The 24,223-nt window shown below is 40.8% G+C and overlaps 2 protein-coding genes across 2 annotated transcripts in view; one reads left to right on the forward strand and one right to left on the reverse strand.

Moving 5' to 3' along the window:
- The first annotated feature begins 2,168 nt into the window (after positions 1 to 2,168).
- Positions 2,169 to 14,951, forward strand: SELENOO (selenoprotein O). Its single transcript, XM_040063006.2, has 9 exons — positions 2,169 to 2,677; positions 4,009 to 4,212; positions 5,153 to 5,333; positions 8,336 to 8,466; positions 8,822 to 9,102; positions 9,435 to 9,585; positions 11,348 to 11,533; positions 12,592 to 12,748; positions 13,415 to 14,951. The coding sequence occupies exons 1-9, from the start codon at positions 2,169 to 2,171 to the stop codon at positions 13,607 to 13,609; spliced, it is 1,995 nt and encodes a 664-aa protein (XP_039918940.1). The 3' UTR covers positions 13,610 to 14,951.
- A 3,942-nt stretch (positions 14,952 to 18,893) lies between these two features.
- The window catches only part of TUBGCP6 (tubulin gamma complex component 6), a 38,857-nt gene continuing 33,527 nt past the window's right edge, over positions 18,894 to 24,223 (reverse strand). The window contains exons 39-44 of the mRNA XM_040063007.2: positions 23,095 to 23,236; positions 21,926 to 22,120; positions 21,551 to 21,683; positions 21,112 to 21,325; positions 19,853 to 20,052; positions 18,894 to 19,071 (exon numbers count right to left, since the gene is read on the reverse strand). Coding sequence (XP_039918941.1) covers positions 18,920 to 19,071; positions 19,853 to 20,052; positions 21,112 to 21,325; positions 21,551 to 21,683; positions 21,926 to 22,120; positions 23,095 to 23,236 — 1,036 coding nt within the window. The 3' untranslated portion in view covers positions 18,894 to 18,919. The remainder of the gene's footprint in view (positions 19,072 to 19,852; positions 20,053 to 21,111; positions 21,326 to 21,550; positions 21,684 to 21,925; positions 22,121 to 23,094; positions 23,237 to 24,223) is intronic.

The following is a 24,223-nucleotide window of genomic DNA, read 5'->3' on the forward strand; positions in this document are numbered from 1 at the left end:
TTTGATTGTGTGTAAAGCAAAATGCAGCCTGTTTTGCCTTGATGAGACAAAGTTTCCTCCAGTTGAAACTGGAGCTGTGTCTGCAAAGAATTGCTGGTTAAACAATTTAGGTGAAAGAAAAATCTTTGAATACTGTAGTCCTGTACTGTCCCTGGAGTGGCAGAGGATGCTGCACAGCAGCTTGGCTCTGGGGCAGTGCTCGTTCAGACAGCCTCAGGGGCACCCAGCAGCTGCCTGCTTTGGGAGGGTATCATTCACCAGCATTACATTGCACACTGCTGGCCCACATCATATTTGAGGTGTCTTTTCTATACCAAATACGGAACAAAATTTAAAGATTGACTTTTTGAGGAGGACTAAAATGTCTGTGTTTCCACTGGAAGCTGTATTTTTGTGTGTATTGTAAAACATCTAAAAAACTGAGAAACATATCGAGTTACCTCAAAGTGCCAGGCACTGGGAACCACACGTGGAAAAGAAACTATCAACTTGTGTAACTAAGACACTGATGTATGTATTTCCCTGTTTCTTTTTAAAACTGAAATAAACTTTAATTTTAGACTTGAGTGTTTTAAGACTGACATTTTTGTAAGATGTGAGAGCTTTTTAGTATTGGAAGGAGAAGGGTCACTAATGTGGGTCTAACTGATGGACAGACTGCAGCAGGGTGCTAAGGCTATGCTGCAGAAACGCACATGGAAGACATCAAGCACAGGAGACAAAAGTAGCTCCAAAGATACACAGCTGAAATCAGTCTACTGACTCTTCAGGTGAAAACATGCACCAGCTGTGTATATCCTCACACCAGGAGGTCTTGTGTGTGCATGTGTATGTGAGGACACCAGGAACAGCTGAAGCAGCTGTCCTGTTCATCAGCTTCCAGCTGAAGAAGCTGGCTGGAGGTTGTGTAATTATCCCCTCCGTCGTCGCCTGCCTTGTGCCTGTTTGTTGCAGCGTGGAGCTTTCTATATTCCGGGGGGGCAACAGCAGAAAAGGTGAGGCTCCCCTTACCCTCACTCGCAGTAGAGAAAAGGCTGGGAGCTGGGGGTGTGTGTGCTCTTTTCCATCACAAGACCTTGTCCTTTGAGTCCGGACACCTGGCCTGACTGACTCCTCCTTAGTAGCTCCCTGCTGGGTATCGCTGTGCTTGCAAGGTGAGCAAACACGTGCTTTTGCTTGCTGGATGCTTTGTCTGGTGGTTTGCATAGGGGCAGGGGAAAGATGCACACAGCTACTTTCACACTTGCCTTATCCAAGGTGCTTGGTACTTGTGTATTACAACTAATGCGCGAGGGAAAGTGAGAAGAATCAGACCTAAAACACCACCACCAACAACAATTAAAAAAAAAAGGGGGGGGGGGGGGGGGGGGGAAGAAAAAAATTATCCCAGCCAGGTGACATTCTCTGAGTGGTAAGATGTCCCTGACTGTGGATACAGAGATGATTTACAAACTGAACAAAGTAATGAAAAGCGACATTTGATTAGAGCGGGGTGGTTATTTAACGTGGTGCGTCTCTGCAGCAGCTAAGCCGCACATCTGCTTTCTCCAGGGCCAGCAGGAGTGTTCTGTTGTGTTCTGGAGCTGTGTGCGGGCAAGCCTGGCAAGGTTGCTTAGGGCTTTGAGTTTGTACAAATGCAACAGGGTTCTGCGCGTGTATCAGCTGCCACCGGGCAGCTCCTCTTCCTCTCCCTGCTGCAATCACCATGTTGTCTCTGTTACGCTTAACACCCCAACTCTTCAGAGCTGAGACTCAGTTTGCGTTTAGCTGGAAAGTCCAAGTAATAGCAGTATTTTAGTGCCATCTACTGTCTGCAGATGGTTTTACCTGCTATGTGCCGGTTTAAGTGGAGGCATCCACTGGACCTTTCAGAGAAAGTAAGTGTGCACACCCTTAGAGAGGTTTGGTCTTGACCCACCACCGAGGTAGCTGCTATTAATTGAGATAACACGAAACAAGAGCATTCTGGAGAAGTACCGAACTTGTGGCATACATTCGTTTATCTCTTCTTGCGGGTCCAGCACCCTCGGGACCTGCCGCGGGCCGCCGCTCCCGCCCCCTTGGAGCGGGCTGAGCGCGGGGCCGGTCCCGGCCGCGCCCCGCTCTCCGGGCAGGGCGGGCGTCCCCAGGGGCGGGGCTGGCCGCGGCACCGCCCCCGGCCCGGGCGCATGGACTCCGTGCTGCGCGGCGCCCGCCGCTTCCCCCCGCGGCTGCTGCGGGCGGCGTCGGGCCCGGCCATGCAGCGGCCCGAGGGCGGCGGGGGCTGGCTGGGCGCGCTGCGCTTCGACAACCTGGCCCTGCGCTCGCTGCCCGTGGACGCCTCGGAGGAGGGCGGCCCGCGGACCGTGCCCGGCGCCTGCTTCGCTCGGGTGCGGCCCAGCCCGCTGCGGAACCCGCGGCTCGTGGCCATGTCGCTGCCGGCGCTGGCGCTGCTGGGGCTGGAGGCGCCCGCGGCCGACCCCGCGGCGGCGGAGGCCGAGGCCGCGCTGTTCTTCAGCGGGAACCGGGTGCTGGCGGGCGCGGAGCCCGCGGCGCACTGCTACTGCGGCCACCAGTTCGGCAGCTTCGCGGGGCAGCTGGGCGACGGCGCCGCCATGTACCTGGGCGAGGTGCTGGGCCCGCGGGGCGAGCGCTGGGAGATCCAGCTCAAGGGTGCCGGCATCACCCCCTTTTCCCGGTAAGGCCCGGGCGGGACGGGGCGCGGTTTGGGAGGAGCGGCGCCCGGGGCTCCGTGCGTGGCCCGGCCGCTGTGCGGGGAGGACGGGGACGGACTTGCTGGCTCGCAGGTCGCGTTAGCGAGGGGCTGGTGCCGTGCTGAGGATCTTCCCCTGAGGCAAAGGTCATCTCCTAAGCCCTCGCGGTTATTTGTTTTTTGTTTAACTTTGGCGTTGGCGAGTGTAATGCTTAAATGCCAGATCAGGTGGTGGCAAAATTTTCCGCTGGAAGACAAGAGTGTAACTGCATGTCGTTCAGGTGGCACGCTGGTTCTGTCCCTGGTTATCCTCCTGTGCGGGTTTCCCCCTTCGGGAGGATGCAGACCACGATGACAGTGGGGAGAGCGGTGTGTAATTGCTGCCCGCACAGATGGTGTTTAAATGAGGGTGTTTGGCTGTGCTGCGGGTTCTTCTCCCCACTCTTCCCAGCTGGGGAAGGGCATAGTGGACCAATCCCCAAAATGGCATACTGCCCTGCAAGAGATGGGTATCTTTGTTAGTCACGTTAGCCTTTAAGTACTTTAAATATTTCAGGTGATTTTTCCTGCTTGCATTTCCCATATTTTCTGTCCCAGCTCTACACAGGCTCGGTAACCCCTTTGTTTCATGTATGTGAAACATGTATATAGGCTCCTGAAGGCCTTCTTCGGGTCTGCACGGGTTAAGGAAATCACTGAAAATCCCAGATGTGGTGGTAGCTTTGTAGGTCTGCCCTGGGCAGCCCTTCTGCTTGCCTGTGGTTCTGGAAGTGCTGGGAGTATGGGCTGAGAACCACCTGTGTCTGTTCCATTTGCTTAGTATCTATTAAATAAGCTAGCTTGTTATCTGTCTGTTTAGGTGGTTTGTTTTTTTTCCGTTGTGCATGCTCATATTTAGGACCCCATTTCTAGATTGCTTACCCAGAAAGATTCAAAATAATATTTTTCATTATATTTCATTTAATTAAGAGGAAACCATTGACTTACTATACAATAAAATAGCTACAGCTGTGCAATTTTTTTTTTTTTTTTTAATACTATCACCGTAATAAAGCCAACACAGTTAATGATTAGAAGGGATATGTGTACCTGAGAAGTTTATTCTGGTATGTGTGCTCTTCATTGCAAGTTGTGTCCATCTGATTGAACTTTAACAGAAGTTTGAAGGTCCTGCTTTTCTTTTCGCATCTGCCACTGCTTTTTTGTGTGACCACACAAGAGTGTACTATTTTTAGGCTTTTATTTCTCTGCTGCTACAGAGGAGACAGGAGTTCCTGCGTTTATAGCCTAAAACCCTGCATGTGTTCTTGCTGCAGACAAGCCGATGGTCGGAAGGTCCTGCGGTCGAGCATTCGGGAGTTCCTGTGCAGCGAGGCCATGTTCCACCTGGGAATACCAACAACGCGGGCTGGCACGTGCGTGACATCTGACTCCAAAGTCCTTCGTGACATCTTTTATGATGGGAATCCAAAAAATGAAAGGTGCACGGTTGTTCTGAGAATAGCCTCGACGTTTATAAGGTAGAAGCCTATTTTGTTTATTGGTTTTGTTTTGGATTTCTTCCTTTAAAACTAAGCAGTCTTTTAAAATACCATTTTGAGTGTATTTCCCTAACAGCGCCGTTCGTGTGTTTCTTGTTCTGGAGGCTTGGAACTTGTTTTACTGGATTGTAGGAAGTTGATTTTCTTGCTCAACAGATGGGATGGGCTGCTGTCTTTGCACTGAGACAGATAAATACTAGGGATGCTAGCCTGGTAGGAAGAAGAAGTAAGTTCTGCAGACTTAGGAGAAGAGATTTTTCATGTTTATTCCTGTACAGAATACATGATTTTTTAAGGTAGTAGTAGTAGTGGTGGTGGTGGATTATAGCTCTATCCTTAATTCCAGTTCCAATGTAGTACTGTGAAAGTTTGGGTGCACTTTCTCAGCTTGAGAAGTGTATGAGGTTCCTCCTCCAGCAGAAATTATTAGGCATTTCAGGAAGTTGCATTGCTTCCTCTAAGGTAATAGAATATTAGAGGAAGGTGAGTTATAAGGAATGTACTCTTTCATATGTATGTGTATATTTGTGTGCATTCCTGTGTGTTTACATATCTGGCGAATATATCTGGTATGCTTGATGTACAATCTCGTATTTAAGTCCAGCTTCTACATATTTGCAGGATAAAATTTTTTCAGTAGAAGGACTTGTAAGAAATTTTAAGCTGGTGTGTTCGGTACTGGCAGGGTTGGTCAGTTTAGTTATGTGTGGATGTAGAAGCTTCCTTTCACCAGATCACTGAGCCTCACCACGTTCGGTGTAGGAATCTTGCAGGTCTTTTCTCTTGGTCACCCGAAGAATTGGTGTTAAGTGATGATGTGCTGTTATTGCAACAACAGTAAGTGTTTTTATTACATGCCATACTGAATTATGTTAATTGTACCAGATAATTCTAAAACATGTTTTTTATTTTGAAACAGATTTGGCTCTTTTGAAATTTTTAAACCCCCTGATGAATACACTGGCCGCAAGGGTCCCAGCGTTAACCGAAATGATATTCGAATACAGATGCTTGATTACGTGATCAGCACTTTCTACCCAGAAATCCAGGAGGCTTATTCTGACAACACTGTTCAGAGGAATGCTGCTTTCTTCAAAGAGGTAAGGAAGATCAGATTCTCTTCATCAATCCATACCAGTCGTCTTTAGGAGGTTCATCTGCAAGCACAGATGACTGGAGTCAGTTAATACTTTGTATCATTCAATTTTCTGAACTCTTCTTTAAAGACAGTGCTCAGTAGACTTGCTTATTGATGAAAGCAGTGTTGATATTAATGTAACCAGAGAAAACAGTTTAACCTTCCTAATGGTAAATCATGATTTCCCTGCTTTGAGGGAGCTTCCAAAGGCTTGTCTCCAGTTGCTGGGACTGTCTTAGACTGTGAGAGGGAATTCTGGCTCTGACTGTCAGATGGTGAGTTGATGGTGCTGAGACATCACTTGCAAGGCATCATTTTGTAAAATACTGAAAATGCTGAATCTCATTTTCCAGATTACAAATAGGAATGTTGTCTACAAATCAGTTTAACTTCAGACTTTAGAACTGAAATGTTTAAAGGCAGTTGAGCACTCTTATAACTAACCAGCAAACAGAGTAATTAAAAAATACCTTTGTCTAATATTGACTAGTCTATCTGAAAGCTGCTATGGTGCTTTGAAATCTGAAATGATCTGGTATGGGAATGATGAGGGAATAGCTGCAGCATGATGCACTTTCTTAACTGATAAGAGGTCAAAAGACTTAATTGCTGACATTCTGTGGTTTGGTTTCTTCCCCCCACCCCGTTTTTTTTCTTCTTATACCACAACCTGTGCATGCTTGCATTAGTTCTTGAAAGCAAGCTGTGACTTGGTTCACCACAGTGTTCCAAAGAATTTAACTCTGCTGGACAAGCCCTTTGTGTGTGAACAATTGGGGTTGATGAGGAGGACTGTGGCTTATCACTCACCCTGTGTGTGTCCGGCTCTGCAGCTGATGGCGTGTTTACTTCCTTTGGCAGAAAAGTCATGGGACTTGGGGATCTTTGTGGATGTGTGTGTGTGCGCCCAGTCCTGCCTCTTTCTGGTTTTGGCTGCTTTTCCTGGCCCAGTTACTACTGGTTTCCTTTTCTTCCCCCCACCCCTACTCCTAGCATTCTTTTCTCATTTCCCCAGATCCATTTTTTATTTGTTGTGCTCCTCATGCCACTGCCTGTCCACACTCCATGTCTGTGCTGTCATTACCTCCTCATGTTTTCTCTCATCCTTGGTGGAGACTTCCCAGACTTTTCTCCACCTGAAAATCACCCCAGTCCATCCTCTGATGGAACAAACACATCCATTAGCAGGGAACTGCTGTCACTTCAACTCTAGCTTGTTTTATCCTTCTTTCTGCACTGTGGAAGAAATGGAGAAAAATGTACAGGTGATTGCATTTCACAGCACTGTCTAGAAAGCAGACATCATTATGTGTACTTCTCAGATAATTTGTAGCTGTTGTTTAAATTTAAATGGGCATGTCCTTCGGCTGACAGTCTTATTTATATATATGCCATACTTGCCTTCTAGTGGGGCTAGCTGTAGTAAACTGTTGATGACAAAATAATAAAGGTCAGAGAGGATGCAGAGCTGTCTCTTCATCATCAATATACCCATCTTTGAGCGGCACTCAAGCTTTAGTTGCTTTTGGGCAGTCTCATCAGGAGGATTTCTTTTTACCAGAACCCTGGTGCAGTGCGATGCATCCATACAAGGACTGCCTTACCACTAGAGTGTGTTCATCCCAACCCTGGTGGCCAGGATTTTTTAATTTTTAAATTTTACATTTTTCTGGCACAGAGCCAGTGTGCAGGGTGTGCCTCTCTTTCTGGTTTCAGCGCCTAGGTAATCAGTTTTGGACACATGTAGCTGACTGCTGGCTTCCAGCTGCCCCATGAATCAGCTTTCAGGAAAAATGGCTAAAGTACCTACCATGAGAATGCTGGAAAAATTAGAGGTGTGGGATATCAAGGTGAACCAAAAGGTTCTGTTCCATGCATAATTTCTGGCTTTCACTACCTGTCAGGGCAAGATTTGTCTAATTTTTCTTTCTTTGACTGTAACTTTAAAGAAAATAATTCAGGATTTGAACACAAAGACATAGAAACATCCAAGGAAAAGATTAGTAGATTGTTTTTTGAAATACACTTTCACTGCAGCATGGAGCAAATAGTTGTTTTGAATTTCTGTGCATTGTTAGCTATTTGGGAAGAAGAATGATTTTATCTATGATTGATTTAAAAGTTTTAGCTAATGGCTGTGCAGAATTTTTACTTACAGCAGTTTAGTAAAGTATCTGCAACTAGTTTTATTGAAGAAACACGTTAGCTTCCTGACTTTTAGATTTTTTAGTGTTGTAATTAACAGGTGGGTTAATGTATTTAAGTAACTAGGACTGTTCTAAGGTATTATACTATTTATTTAAAGGATGGGGCACATGCAATGATGTTAGTCAATTCCATAAAAATAGTTCCCAGTTAAGCAGTGGAAAATTTTTGATGAAGCATGCATTCAGTGAAGAATTGCATTTAAATAAAATTGTCATTCTTGCAACATTTTTATTTAATCTTGTAGCCTTATTGCCACTGTCAGAACACAGAGAGGAATTCTTATCAGTGATAAAACCTCTTTGCAGGGAATAGTATTTCTATGTCAGCCCTTTGACCTCCCTGTAAATCAGCCCTACATACAAGGTAAACCAAAACATTACGTTTGCTTGTATGATCTGCCTGTAGTTACCCTTTAAAATTAGTAATAGGCAAAAGAATATATTTGTGTAATGACTAGACTAGTATGTGAGTCTGATGTCAAACAGTTTATCTTATTTCAGTGTACTGTCTCCAGTGCATCTGAAAGCTCTTCAGTTGGCTGGCAAGTCAAGCATGAAAGGAGAGAAGAGGATGGAAATGGAAATGGGAGGAGGCAGAGAAACAGGGGAGTTACTGACAGGAGGAGTGAGGCAAACTGTCTGTAAGATGTTTGTGTGTAAGGCTTACTGCCAGAATCTGCTCAGGTCAGACTAGGAAATACAGGGTTATGTTGGAAATACATTGTGATGAAAAATGAAAGAAAGTCCTTTCTTTCAGATAACCAAACGGACAGCGAGATTGGTTGCGGAATGGCAGTGTGTGGGGTTCTGCCACGGCGTGCTGAATACAGATAACATGAGTATTGTTGGACTAACCATTGACTATGGCCCTTTTGGCTTCATGGACAGGTCAGTGTGGCATCGTTGTTGGGAACGTGCATATGTTCTTGCTGTGTAGGACAATCCTGGTGTTCGTGGTTGCTTTAATATTTTAACTTTAAAAGTAGATTTTTCAATTGTCTTTACAACAAAGTAGATTAAGGTAGCTCTAATTGTCCTGTAAATCTTCTTGTCAATGTACTTTCAACTGTGTTCACAACGTGTTAGACTGGTCTTGCAGCCTGTGGCTTTGCGAAAAGGATCAAGGAGTGTTTCTTTTCAAATTTTTTAGTTCCTAGAGCAGACTAAAATAATGGAAGTACTACTTCTCACTATATTGGTGTCCAGATAACTAGAAGAATGCTAACTACTACTTCTCTTGTAGGTATGACCCTGAGCACGTTTGCAATGGTTCTGATAACACAGGGCGCTATGCTTACAACAAACAGCCAGAGATTTGCAAGTGGAACCTGGGGAAACTTGCTGAAGCCCTAGTTCCAGAGCTGCCCTTGGAAATAAGCCAACGCATCCTGGAAGAGGAGTATGATGCAGAATTTGAGAAACACTACTTGCAGAAGATGAGAAAAAAACTAGGCCTAATCCAACTGAAATTAGAAGAAGATAGTAAGCTGGTGTCTGAACTGCTTGAAACTATGCATCTCACAGGTTGGTGAACAGCACAGAAGGTGCTTATTTAATAGCCCATCCGAATCTATTATGAAATCAAAATACAATTTATATCTTGACCTTGAAAGAAAGTAGCCTTGTGCAACTGCATTCTTTTCTGAGAGAAGAACAAAAGGCTGAAAATAATTACCTTATTGTGAGCTGTGGAGTAGTTTTGCCTTATATGCTCCTGTCTCACATTTACACCCTCACTGAGAGGAGAGTTTATGTGCCTCTTTAGAATGGTGACCTGTACTGCTGTGGGAGGAGGTATGGGAACTGCTTTCCTGCTGATTTATTAGTTGTATTACTCATAAAATTCATTTTTTCAGCTGGAGACTTCACAAATATTTTTTACTTGCTGAGTTCATTCTCAGTAGACATTGATTCTTCAAAATTTGAAGATTTCTTAGAAGAGCTTACAAGTCAGTGTGCTTCTGTGGAAGAACTGAAAGTTGTTTTTAAACCACAGATGGATCCAAGGTATTGCACTGCTTAAATGCTTTTGGCTTTTGCTTTAAGTTTCATTATAACCATAATGAACTCTGCATGGTTTGTAATATTTCACTGATTGTAAGATTAGAAATGTCACTGTTAAGTAGCCGCATCATGATATATAGCAGTGACTTACAGCAGTTGGGTCTTGAGTTAAAGTTGTCCGAGTTTTTACTTGTTGATTTTTTTTATATTTTTTTTTTTAATTTCCTTCCCTGTCTGCTGATACGAGGCAATGAGTGTGTCAAATAATGAAGTGGTATGGAAGTATTTTACAGAAGAAATGGGTTTGAACTACAATGCTGCTGTATTCTGTTGTTAGTGTCCTGTCAGCAAGAAGTCACTTTCAGCTGCCAAAGTTCTGGCCTAAGGATGATCTTTAGGTGGTGTAGTACATGCCCCATTTGCTCTGCAGTCCAGCTACTCTGAGCATGGAAAAATAATAATGCATGTTCAACTGCTGCTTGTAACAGGGATGGCAGCAGCTTTTCTCTTTTGGAGATGGGGGAAAAAAATTAAAGGTATTTTGGGTACACTTCTCTTCCTTAACCCCTCATCCTTGTTTAGTAAGTGCTCCATTAAGGTAATGAACCTACCAAATTTTCCAGCTTTTTCTGTGTGTTGATAGCACAATACAGAGACAGCTTGTGTGGTAGAAATGGGACAGTATTTTTTAAACACTGCATTCAAGACTGGAGAAAGATGAAAAGGAGCTATAAATCATCAGGGTAGCGATGTGACATTTTGGAGAGGAATAGTACTGTAGTGAAGTGAGTGCATGATTGATTTCTAATCCCAGTACTTGGATATCATAGATCTAGGCATGTCAGATGTATATATCAGATCTGGAGAAAAGCACCTGGCTTATCTCTGCTGACTAAAAGTAGGAGAATATAACTTGATATAATCAGTTGTTTGTTTTGTGGCCAGGAGTAATGTTTCTTTCCTCCTTTGTTTAAAAATGCATTCACAGAGGAAATTCACATACAGAATACACTTTATATTTTGATATGCTGCAACTCTTTGGGTTTTTATTTTTCTTTATGCTATGCTGTAGTTACTAATTCAGGAAAAATACAAGCTAGCATATTTGCTAGGTATTGCAAAATGAGGTGGAGCTATTGTACAGCACCGGCTAACACAGTAAAATATGAAGAGATACAATTCTAGTCCAACTTGCAGCAAAATAGTCTGGATATTGTTTGGAATTTATTACCAGAGAGCAATTCTCAGTCTGTGATTTAGACTGGCTAGCTAAAAAAAAATCAAACACAGTGTTGTCTCATGTCTTAAATGAAGTCTTTTTCTCCATATAATTTAGGTTTTTATTAGTGGCGAAAATAGTACGTATGAAAGAAATAAAAAAACCCCAAAGAACAAAACCTGTGAATTCTATATTATCTTGATATCTAAGTAAGAGCAAATTTTTAAAAACAAATTCCTTTTGAAGTTTGAAGGGTGTTTTGATGAGAATTGTACAACTAAACCAGTCATTTTGAAAATCTGCTGTCTGCACTATATATACCACAGGAATATGAATTAAACACACTGAAGAAGGGGTAAGAAACAATAAAATTAGGATCATTTATTATAAAACCTGTTTTATTAATTATGAACTTCTGTTACTTACCTCTCTAGTAAAATCCTAGTTTGTTGTGAATGTTCTTGTACCTTCTTTGATTGCAAGGAGATGGTTCTTGGTGGGTAGCTCAACTTTAGTACCTAATAGGTTTGTTCTTTTTGTTCCCAGACAACTGTCAATGATGCTGATGTTGGCTCAGTCGAATCCTCAGCTGTTGGCATTAATTGGAACAAAAGCTAATATAAATAAAGAATTGGAACGCATTGAACAGTTCTCTAAACTGCAGCAGTTAACAGCAGATGATTTACTTAACAGAAATAAAAGACACTGGAAGGAATGGCTGGAGAAATACAGGTGAGGTTTCCCTGTATCGATAGCACTATAATATTTCTGCATTTTGAGAACAATGTGTATGTCTTATAGAAGATATCCTGTCTCAAATATAGATTAGGAGGATGGGGAGGGCATGCAACTCAAGATTATCTACTGCCATGATCAGTGTCTTTGTTGCAATGAAAGTTCAAGGGAATATTTTTATATTGTTTACTAGATTTTGAGGTAGTGTGAGGATGTAGAAATCACCTAGCATCAAATCTAGTATGAAAAGTACTTCAACAGTATTGATGTTGATTCTGACATAGACTAATTCCAGCTGTGAACTTTTAAGTGCTCAGTAAGTACAACTGACTGACCTCTAAGCATTCTAGCCTTGGAATTTTTTTCCAAAAGAAAAAATCTATGTGTTAATACAGAAAGCAAGAATTCTTAATCAAAGAGTAAAACCAGAAATCATGGCCAGGAGAAACAAACATCTAGACTGTTCCAAAGCCTAGAAACTTACATGTTAGCAGGAGATTTTTTTTTTTTTTTTAAAAGAAATCTCCTGAATAGAGCATTAATTTTTTGTACTGTGTGGATTAGGTCAGATCTTTCCTCACCTGGCTGCCTGTGATCTTGTTCTCCAGCAGAGCTGAGAGCTTTAGCAAGTATTACTGATAGAAAGTACCTCAAACTGGCTCAGCTGAATTGCATCCCTGTGCTTTTAGCAGAACAGCAAAAGCTTTAACCAATAAACAATACAGAACTACTTGAAAGACAAGACCTGAATGTGTCAGTCATGGTAGAGCAATGCAGAACAGACCATATCCCATGTCTTAATCAGACTTTAGAGAATAGAAAAGCTCTGCTGTGCTACTTCCTCAAGCCATGTCAGGACCTGCTGACTGTCCATAGTACTGCTTTTAAACTAAGTGGTGTTTTATATTCTGTTGTTATGCTGCATTTTATAAACTGAGAGGATTATAGATGATGTAGTATTTTTTAAGAACTGCAAATGAAGTATCTCAAAACAAGAAAATGTGTCACTACTTGTGGTTCTTGGTAAAAACCGGTTGTCACCTATTTAATTTCAGAGTCCGTTTGCAAAAAGAAATAGAAAGCATTGGTAATGCTGATGCCTGGAACACTGAGCGTGTGAAGGTCATGAATTCAAACAATCCAAAATATATCTTGAGAAATTATATTGCCCAGAATGCCATAGAAGCAGCAGAAAATGGGGATTTCTCAGAGGTATGCTATTGTTGCTCTTGCTCTCACTCTCTAGGCTTGTGTGGGTGTGTAGTGGTACTGTCAATGACTGACGTATACCAGGCAAAATTTAGTCTGGAATCTTAGGCAGTAAGGGGATTGGGAATTCACTGTTCAGGAGGTTTATCTTGGTTTTGTTGAAACTGTAATTTTAATGACTGCAGTACAAATAATGGAATCAAAACTCTGAATGTGAACTTCACCAGTTTTTGTAGGCTGACCTCAGGACAAGACACTTGCAGTGCTTTTACTGTCTTGAGAGTGGCTTGGAAGGCAGTTGAGGATTAATTTATACTTGTTCCTTTCTGAAAGCGTTATCTTATAAAATTTACAGCTTTCACCTGTGGACTTTAGCATGTGGAACACTACATGCAGAATATGGGAAAATGAATTTATTTTGAGAAATTACATAAGAATTTGTATTTAATTTTTTCATTTCAAGTTATTTGAGCCTGTGTGGGACTCATACAGATCCGAACTCAGCCAGGTACAATTTTACAGTTTGCATCTTATGTATATTGTTCATCAGTTTCATATTTGGCTTTTCTGGAGTTCATGTATTAAATACAATATACTTGATGTTCTTCTCCATATCATTTTGCCTTCTCTTTCTAAATTCCTAACAACCATGCCATGTTTTCGCTCTAGGTAAGAAATGTACTGAAACTTTTAGAACATCCATTCCAAGAAGCAGAAGGTTTCCAGGAGGTAAAGGAAGATGCAGAAGAGGAGGGAGCAACTGCTGCAGCAGCTGTTTGTTCTCAAGAGACCAGAAGCAGACAACCATATTGCAGCAAACCTCCACTTTGGGCTTCAGAGCTCTGCGTTACTTGATCTTCCTAACTGCCTTGTTTTGTTTTTTGCTGTGAACTGAAGACTCTGATCCTCTTCAGCAGTGAAGAATTTAGCAAGGCAAATATCGGAGTGCTATTAAGTTATTGAAACAACATTACCTTTGGATGTATCTGCAGCAGTCTTCAGCTGTGCTTAATTTGAAGCAATTGTGGATCATTGGAACAAATCAGTGACAGTGAACAGCCCATACACATCAGTAATCTAAATGCTTAAAGACCCAAAGTCTTTCCTTTGTCCTTGCTACATTGCAAGTAAAAAGCAGCATTTTATGTTGAGGCAGGCTGAACTTCAAACATCCAAATGGAGTTGTTGTTACGTGAAGACAAAAATAACAAGTCAGGAATCTGATCTGTTTTTGTCTGATGTCTTAACTAATAGTACTTTTAATATTTATTTACTGCTTTCTCTATGCAGAAACTTTTAGTCCTCTTTAATGGAGGAATAGATTCATTGTTGCTTGTTTGAAGCTGTTTCATTTAATTAAGTAGTTCATTTCTTATGAACCTTCTGATTGGTATTTAATCATTATATATTTTTTAAGAATGTGTGCAGGCTGGAATTTGGGGGGAGCAATTTACTTTTTTTTAAGAGCAGAATTAAGGGAGATTACATACATTTGCACTTCAGAGCTTGATGGTGAAGTTTATTCAGGTTCAATATGTTTGCACAAAACACCCATAAATATCTACTAATGTAAGTTTGTAACCCAATTGCCTTGGGCAGGATCCATAAGCCAAATTAGTGTGAGCCTTTACCCAAATCCAGGTTTGTTGTGTATTTATACCTATGCTCCTAACAGAGCCTGCCCGTTTGAGAAGTGTGCAGGTGAGGTACCTGCTCATCACACTGGTCAGTGGAGTTCTTTCATTCCTTCCCTACTCTTCCACCATTTAGTTTGCTTGCATGGTCCTTGAAAATCTTCGTGCTGCAAGTTGACCATTTAGGAAGGTGCTGTTTGAGGCGAAAGATGATGGAAGGTGTGGGAGAAGAGGAACTGACTTGCTTGCGAGTTACTTAACACATTTCAGTTGAGGTTTCAGGGGAAGGTTGGTTGCCATTATTGTCACATCATCAAAAAAAAAGTTGTTTTGTAGTTAGTTGTTACATAGCTTTCTGAACTTCTTTTGGAAGGACTGTTGCTAGTTCAGACACCTGAAAGGTTTGGTTTAATGCAAAGGCTTCTGTTTCCAAAGAGATCACTGTCTCACACTGTGATTTATGTGTCCTCAAGGAAATTCTTCTGCTACCCCCATGCAAACTTGTTAGCAGCTTGGGTTGAATTGTATTTTTTTAAATCTTCCTCAATATGAGCTGTCAGCAAACAGGAGAACAGTGGACTGTTGCTTATCTATCTGTACTAGGTCAGTTTGTCCTTGCAGTCACAGGACATAGGGCATGCTTTAAATGTAAACATTTGCTCTGTCTTGGAGCTAGAGGAACTGAGTGTGACAAGCGATGAGCTCTGACAAGCACAGCACTTTCTGTGCAATTCTGCAGTCCTTACAGAAGAGGACAAACTCGGTGTATTACCTAGCCCATGTAGTGTTGTGTAGTTGAAAGAGGTCTTCTGAGAATAATCCATTTTTGTGGGAATTTGAGGCTTTCATTGAGGGTTATCCCTCCTTTAAATTTGGGTTACTAGAACCAAACCATTTAATGGAACCTTTATCAGAAAGTCAGTGCTGGGTAAACAGGACTGCATCCGGGAGGGAAAGTGTGTTGGCAATTTGAAATACACTTGGGACATCCCCTTGCAGAACCTGTGGTCTCTTCCAGTGTGCCTGGTCCACAAGGGAGTCACGGGGGGGAGAAGCTGCTCCAAACTGATCAACGTAACTGCGCTGGCTTTGTTTCTCAGTTTGTGTCTTTTCTGATGGGATGCAGAGGGCAACCAAGTTTTAGAAGAGCTCTGTCCAAGCTTTTTGCTTAACAAAATGGTGTAAAAAGTAATGATTCTTAACCATGCCTAAGGGATCAAGTCTTTTTAATGGCATTGTGATAAGAATTGGGGGGGGGTTGAGTAGGTCTCTATTAATAGCGGCACAGACAAGGAGAATAATTTTGTAATTGTGTGTTTGGACATAGAGGAATTTGAATTAACTACCAAATTATTGTTCACCTATATTGCCAAAATCATGGGAAGATACTTTTGAATAACTTACTAGCAATTATCTTATCCTTAAAAGAGAAAATGAAAGTTACAGTGAGAAATGCAAATGCAGTGGCATTTGCTGCTAAATATTCTTTGCTTGTCTGTCAGTCAGGTGCAAGAGGTCTAGCAGGGTTGGAATGATTAATGCAGCCCCTTGGTGTGGCTGCTTTGATATGCCACTCAGTAAAGTTGTATGTGCAGTAGACGTTCACCAACGGGTAGAAGCTCAGGTTTTCACATGTTCCAGCAGCACTGATGTCCCAGCTGCTCGGTTCCCCAGGGCATGCAATAATATCAGTGCTTTGTGTTTGAAGAAGCGTGATGAGCCAGAGCCAAGTGCAATGCTTGTGCTCTTCCAGCACTCTCATCTCAGCAGGTGCATCGTAGTTTGATCTCTGATGATAGTGAGTTCCTTCTGTTCTTGTTCTGGAGCAGTGTGGAAGTAGGAAGTTGTTCAGCACAATTAGGCCAACTTTTGTCCAGATTAGAATGTTCTCAGTTCTTCAGAAAGAAAGGAGTACAGCTTATAGCATTTTGAAATCTAAATACTTGATTCATAATCTGCTTCTTGATTTTTACTGCTTGTATTTGCAATAGGTTCTGAAAATAATATTTATTACTGGTCAAATATTCTGCTTATGTAAAAGCCATGAAGTTGTGCTCAAAACGAAGTGCTGACTCTTCTTATCAAAAGCTTTCTGTGGAAATACTTAATTAGACTTAGCTTGTGGCTATAGCATATGTCCTGAAGTACCCTCACATAAAATCAAGTGGTACCCAGATTACAAAACTGAAATGAGAGCCTCTTGGAGATGAATCTCTGGATAGTCTCATGTGCTAGTGGGACTCCTTTCATGATTTGGTAAGATTTCACCATAACTCGGCTTCATGAGCTTGTCAGTCTACAGTTGCTGAACATTTTACTGTCAGCTCTTATTCTGGAATGTTGTGCTGGGGGGGTGGTTTTGATTGTTTGTGGGTTGGTTTTGTTTTGTTTTTTTTTTCCCAAGTAAGTGCTACAGATTTGATTCTTTTATTAGAATTAATAAAAATTGCAATTTTAATATTTTTGTTCATGCCTATTTCCTGCACGTTTTACTGTTAACTATACTGTTTGCAGATGTGAATCTAACAGGAGGGTTTCACAGTGGTATCACATCCAGTGTATGATCACACAGTCTGAATTCTAAATAATGCTGCCACTACCGTGGTTACATGGTTGCATCTTGTCATTTGGCTTGGTGCTTCCTGCCCTGACAGTGGGAGGTTTTTGGCGTGCAGTGACAGTTCTCAGTTCCTCTCACCTGTATACAAATGTTGCATTTGGTCCTGCCCCTTCCCTGTAACACCTCTCTTTTCCCTCACGCTGACAGCAGCTGTGGAGCTGGAGGATGCAGCCCCACCCTGTGTGCAGCACAGCTACCATGCCTTATAAATCCAAGGACAGGAGGGGCTGTGATAAAGCTCCAGACAGACATCAGTGAAAGCAGTAGTTGGAATATATTGGGAATTACAGCTTTATTTTGCCTCAGTGATGCTGAGTTTTCTGGTTTAGGTGCTTTAAATAATCACCACAAAATAGTTTAAATTAAGGATAAAGAAACTAAGTTTGGCACAAGTGTTCCAACAATTACCAAGTGCTTGAATAGTCAAATATTGTATCTCCTAGCAGAGCACCTTGATACATCATGTCCTCTTCCACTGTGACTATGAGTCTTAAAGAAATTAGTTATATTTAGAATAAGAATTAATATGAGTTTGAAAATAAACCACATGAAATAACAGGTACTAAAATCTGTGGGAACATTTGTACCCATCTCTCAACAGTTTTAGAAAGTATCTGTTAATTTTTATTTCACATACATGTATTTACATTGAAGGTAATTCACACCACTGAAAATACAACATTTACACATTCACAGATATACAGTTTTGCATTCTCTCCTGTGCTAAAACCAGGCACTGAGCTCTTCTATCTCTGCAATAATGATAATATCAATTTTTAGCAGATCAAACAGCTGGCAGGTTTAGTGGACTTTAAGCATCATCATGCTCTGTATAGGGTGGTTATTATACTCTTTAAGCTTTTAGATGGCAGATTATCTCACTGAAGAAAAACGCCTCCTGCATGGCATTTGCATAAGCGTCTATAAATCATATACATACAGTTTCTGTTTTACTGTTATCAGTGATCCTTACTCTAGAATTCAGTTATCCTTATAGTAGTTATTAAAGTTAATTCGCAGCAGAAAGTCCTCCAAATGTGGTTGGTATCCTCTATTTACAAGCTTTGTTACCACTGGAAAAAATAAAAAGAACTAAAGTAAGCTTCAATTAAGATTAATATTGTAATTTCATCCTTGACATCATCTGTCCCTTTTAATTAAAAAAAGAAAAAAGGAAAAAAAAAAAAAAAAAAGCATAATGCAGAAATCTGAGAACAATAGAAACAAACTTATATTTTTAATATAAGAAAAATCTGGTATTTCTTTCTGGAAATATAAGATATTTCAAATAAAAGCAAAAAGACTATGTGTCAGTTCTATGTCAAGTGCATTATTCTAACAAAGCATTTCCTTAACAAGTTGCTTTCATAGAAACATAGAAATCATAGAATCTTTCACAGTAAGATGGTGTGCTCCTATCATAATTTCAACTGACCAGGAAGTATCTCTAGGTCCTCAGGAGACCTCTGTGAAAGAAACCTCTGCTGAAGTTTTCTTGAGCCAAAGTCCATTGTGAGAGAGAACACCAAAGAGAAATTCCTAGGACAAACCCCTCAGGCTCTATGAATTAACAAATTGACTGCTCCAAACATCCTTAATTACAAAGGAAACTCCCTAAGCTCCCAAACATCCCATGCACTAATATCAAGGGAATTAGCAAGCAGCAGCAGCATGCAAGGAAGAAGGGGAGGTGTATTATTAGAAGTTAGGGCCCGAGCCAAAGCCATTGAAGTCCAGACAACTTTGTATTGGCTTTCAATGGATTCTGGATCAACCCATAGTGGAAAGAGAGCATTTTACAATACATGGTGACTGAAGGTACAAGTGGAGATGAACAAGCACATATTGGTTTTGTAGTGCTTAATAAAGAGGGTGTAAAAAAACTGGGTCACTCAGCAGATTTCCTTACGGAATGGTCTATTAATCTCTGTCCATGAAGCAACCATAGATCTCGTAGTATGGGCTTAGGTGGCTCCCACAGGTGTTCTGACTTCCTGCAGAATTTGGAAGCAGCCATTCTAACTCATCCTGAAATATTTGTTTTTGGTCCTTTGATACCATTTTTGGACACCCTTAAAGAATAAAAAGGGCAGCTCATTTCCTGAAGAACATAGTCTGAACTAAAAGATATTCCAGAAAAATAGATCTAAGAAAAGCAGTTGTACCTCCTTCAGGAATTTAAGATCTTCTAAAAAAAAGGAACCCAGACCCCACAAACCACCTTTATACTAGAGGAAGGATAAGTAATGTACTAAAACACGAGGAAGATCTGAAAGACAAATGGAAGGTAACCACTTCAGCACATTATAGCCTAAGCTGACAATGAGATGAAGTGTTTTCATAGTAAAGGAAAGAGCACTTGATCCATGTAGTTGAAAAAGTTGCCTGGAGCATGAGCTGGGAGGCTCTCTGAGCTTTAGTCCAACATGGTAATTGGAATTTCCAAATCTCATACCAGTGGCAAAACTCAACTATTGCATATATATATCTAAAATTACTTCTGAGTGGTATCTATCTCTCATCTCTGCCAATAAAAAGTTCCAGAACTCAACTCCAGAGAAAAGAAAAACTGTATGCATGTAAGTACAGCTAAATACCAAATACTTATTTTGTAAATCACCAAAAACTTAACAGTCAGTTTCAAAATATCTGTTAGACTTCTTGTGTGGACATCTTACTTGACCTATATGTAGATCTTGACAAAACACAACAAGGCAGTTTTCATCAGGGAGCTACATTTCCAACACTCCCTAAGTATACAAATCTTCCTACTTCTACATTATATTACCAAAATGTTCCAGTTGCCAGTTGACCTTTTCTTCTATCTAGAATTTATGCAATTTAATTTCTTACCTTTGAATAAGAAATGGGAGTAATACTTGAAGGTGTTGTAGGACTGCTGCATCAGACCAAAGTTGGGATGAACAGCCATTTGCTTCCCTGCATCGAAGCTCCACGACTGAGAGATGAGCTGGCTGCGGAACTTCAAAATAAGGCTGAAGATGCTGTGTATAATGTTCATCACAGGGGCTGCCTTCTCTGTCAACAGACCCCTAACAGAACAAACACAGCTTCAGAAATTAGTTGATACAATTTACTGGTTGTAAGACTACAAATATAAAGGAGTGACAATCCTTCAGGTTAAAGACAGTTGATTTAAAAAATCCCCTAGACTGCAGCCAACAAATTTTAAACAGGGTGCCTAAATCTAGCACAGTTTACTTGCCCTAGAGTATCTGATTTCTAGAATGACATCTGCCTTTGCAAAAGCGATGACACTTAACAACAATATGCTCGGAGTTTCCTTTAACTTTAATCTCGTCTCATCCTACTACCTGCTATCCAAACAGCAGCTCTAGGCAAGTCTTTTCTGATTAAAACTCAAAAAGAGAGATATGAAAGGAGAGATTTCTTTTCTTGTTTATAATTTTTGTTCCTTATCATTGCCCTTCATCTCAGCACTTCATCATTTCAGTGTACACTCTTCAAGAAGAAACCAAATAAACCCTAGCTCCTTTCCTATTAGTCACACCACCCCTCTGCCTCACATACACTAAGGAGCTAAAAGCCTGTGATTCCTAAAAGACAGGTGTCTCTTGCACTGCTCATAAATTTAGACAGAGGCATCTTCTTGTCCTTTCCATGTCCAGCTCTGGCCACTGCACATCTATTAAAAGCACATACATTGTACAGGAGATGCATTTTACATCCTTCAGCAAGGCTTACTGTGCACACTACTCACGATGAATGAAACAGCAGTAATTTACAAAGGACAGAGTGAAAGAAAAAGAACTGTGGCATGTGTGCCCTTAGTTTAGGGCTCTTGGTTTAGAGCTGTCCTGAGTAGACTGGAAGCTTCCAGAGGCATAGTGAACAGGAGCAGGAGGTTAACTCAAGGAGTCCAGGGAAATTAAAAGGATGAATAGCTGAGAAAAAGTATTAAAGTACAAACCTTGTAAGATGCCATGAAGTTTGTTTCTTACATAAGAACACTTTCATATGTAAAGATTACATTAATGTGTCACCTAAGTCAGTTTTGCACAAATACATTAGGCTAGGACTGGCCACTCCCTTAGCATGTATTTGAAGTAAAAGTAAGTATGGTAGCTTGCCTGAAGATTGCTTTGTTGAGGTATTCAGCATGCGTTCTGTGAATTTCTTCTAGGTTGCCCACAGAAGACAGTTTGTTTCCAAATTCACACCATGTAACATGAAGGATCTGATTAGCAATGTAACCTTGAATTACTTTCACAAAATGCTGCATCTCATGTTTATACAGCTGAAGCTGTCGAAACTGAACAGAATTTGATGCACGACTCACTAAAGCTGAAAAGAAAATAAATATATTATCAGCCATAGAGATCATCTAAACCCAGAATTTTTAAAGGAATGAAGGTTTTTGTTTGTAGAGTCTGTTTAAAATGCCGAGGAAGATTTTTAAGAAAATTGTGTCTTTTGAAGTTTGACGTGGCTGTATATAAGCAATTGTCTAACAGAGGGTGCTGAAGGCATTTTAAACAGGATGCTCTCTCCTTCACAAGTCACACTCACCAGTGCGCTTTAAGTGAAACCAAACGTCCTTGAGAGTCCACACCATGTGCTTCAGCTGAAGCAAAAAGGAGAAAATCTTGTTGTATTTATTCATGCAGCTCTCAGTAATGACAATGTTCAGAGGCCAGTCAACCTGCAAGAAATAACAGCACTAATCATACTACATTTTTTGTTAGAAATTATAACTATTTAAAATACAAGTATTCAATAACTATTATGTATTTTAATAATGTAATGCAATGGTCAGGCTAAGTAAATCCTGTAGTTTCCATGACACATTATTTTACTCCATTCTTATTAACATGTTCATTTTACCATTGGACATAAGAACCATGGCATAACTGCAGTATTCTACCTTGCTCCACGCCTTCTTACCTTGTACCTGAGCTCTAAGCAACTCAGAGCATCTGGTGCATTGGGCTTGAACATTTCTGGGAGATACTTGAGGGCAAAAGAAAGATTGGAAGCAAGCTGGGTGTCACCATGAAGACTGTACTGTAGTGCTTTATTTAGGATAGAATTAAGAACCAGTGGATTCAGCAATTCACCAGGTGTTTGTCCTGATCCAAGCTAGGGATAAAAAAAAAATCCTAATTACACCATATTAATAAAAAGTCTTGGCTCTTGAACACAGGTGAATTAAAGCACAATGGTAAAGTGGTGACTACCCTGCCTTGATTGGAAGTTTCTACTTCTACCATAGGGATGCATGAACAGCACAAGAAGCAACTTCTGAACTATTTTCTGTTCACAGCATGAAGGTAATCTCACACCTACACTGATTTGTTTTAGTATATCTGCTGTGGTTCAGGAGCTGCTACAAGTTCCTCCTGCAGGGAATAGAGTCTTTAGAAAGCCAAGGACCCAACAAATTTATCTGACTTGAATCTGCCATCTCATCACCTCAGCACTCTCGGAGGTTTACAAATAAAGCTATTCATCAAGTCTAAATCCCCAAGTGCTTTCCCTAGTTGGGTCTAAAGCATTTTCAGGACTCAGAGAAATGCACTAACTCTTCTACAGCCACCTATCTCCAGGGCAACCATCTGTATCAACCCAGGCTATCTCTCCTACCTTGCAGTCTTCCCCACAAACACAGCAGTAAGTCATGAAAATACTGCCTCATCAGAGGGCCCAGCACGCTCTTCACATGCCCTCCTCTCTGCCCTCTATTTGAGGATATTTAAGGTAAGAGTAGGTAGCTTGCAACACAGGCCTTTCTGCTGGATTTTAGCAAACGGCACCAGGCTCTTACAGTCTTGCTGCCAGCAGACAAGAGAGGACAGCAGTAGTGCAGCAGTTTTCACAGGAAAGAATGAAATACCCTTCCATGAGTGTTTCTCTGTCCAAGACCTTTTTTCACCATCCTTACAACATGAACAGAGTTCTTTGCTACAGAGTTCTCGACACAGTACAAAAGAGGAAAACTCCACAAGCCAGGATTCTACTTCACACCATTCCCACATTCCCATCCAAATCAATTCAGAGGCATCAAGGTAAAGCAGACAACTCAAACACTGGGGTGAAGACAACAAAGCAAATACCTTCTCAAACAACAGGTCACTGAGGGACTGAGCAAACTCCCCATCTTCCATTAACAAAAAGTGTCTCAATGCTTCAAAATGCTTCTCTACGTTCAGCTCCACAAAGTAGTAATCAACTATTGCTTTGTTCACAAGAGAAACACTAAGAATAAAAACACAGAAAAGGTATCATACTTACATGCAGCTCCTTTCTGACTGTTAACATTCAGTGGCTACATCAGATTAATGTGCCAGTACTTAACTCTGCTAAGACAAGATGTTACTCATATAATGAGATGAAAAACCTTCATCCGTTATACACCAGAATTAAAACCTACCACTTCAGGTAATTGGGTTCTGAAAAATACTGGGGAAGTATTTTAAGACTGGCTACATACAGTGATCTTTAGAATATGCTGCAGGACCTGAAGCAACATTTTATCAATAGCCTTCTTACCTCTGTAACCTACACAAATTAAAGACAATTAAATCCCCAGTAAGAATATACTAATTGAAAAAGCTCTGTCATCAGATATTAAGGGCAGATCTATACTATAGTCTACAGTACCGTGTAGGTATTCAACCTAGCTTTAAATAATTTAACTTGCCCATCAGATAAGGTAATTCTGGCAGGACAAAAACTCAGGCTCAGTTTGCTAAATGTGTGAATATGTACATAGATCATTCTGGTAGCCAACCATATATTTAAAATTAAGACAATAACATCTTTCTACATTGCACCATACTTTGAGTAGAGCATACTCAGAGCTAGCACATGGAAACTTACAGGAAAGCAGATTCTAAAAAAGTGTCTGTGAGCAATTGTTTTCATGACAAAAGCTGATCTTGCACAAAGTAACAAAAACTTTTATTTAAAATATTATTAGATATACTAACTAAACCGTCCAACATATACGTGGTTTCCTTATATATCCCAATAGTAACAAGAACAGCTTCTATTATACCTCAAAACAGCCTTGAAGCTGGAGTTCCATAGAAACATGAAATATATCCTGATCAATATGAGATTTCAAGTAATCACAAGATTATTTCTTACTCCCTTAGCTTTCCTCTTTCAAATATAAACTAGCACACATATTATAAAGAATACATCGTCTCTTTAAAAGAACAATGAAACTAATGGTGTCAA

Source organism: Hirundo rustica, chromosome 4 (genome assembly GCF_015227805.2).
Source record: "Hirundo rustica isolate bHirRus1 chromosome 4, bHirRus1.pri.v3, whole genome shotgun sequence".
Classification (NCBI taxonomy): Eukaryota; Metazoa; Chordata; class Aves; order Passeriformes; family Hirundinidae; genus Hirundo; species Hirundo rustica.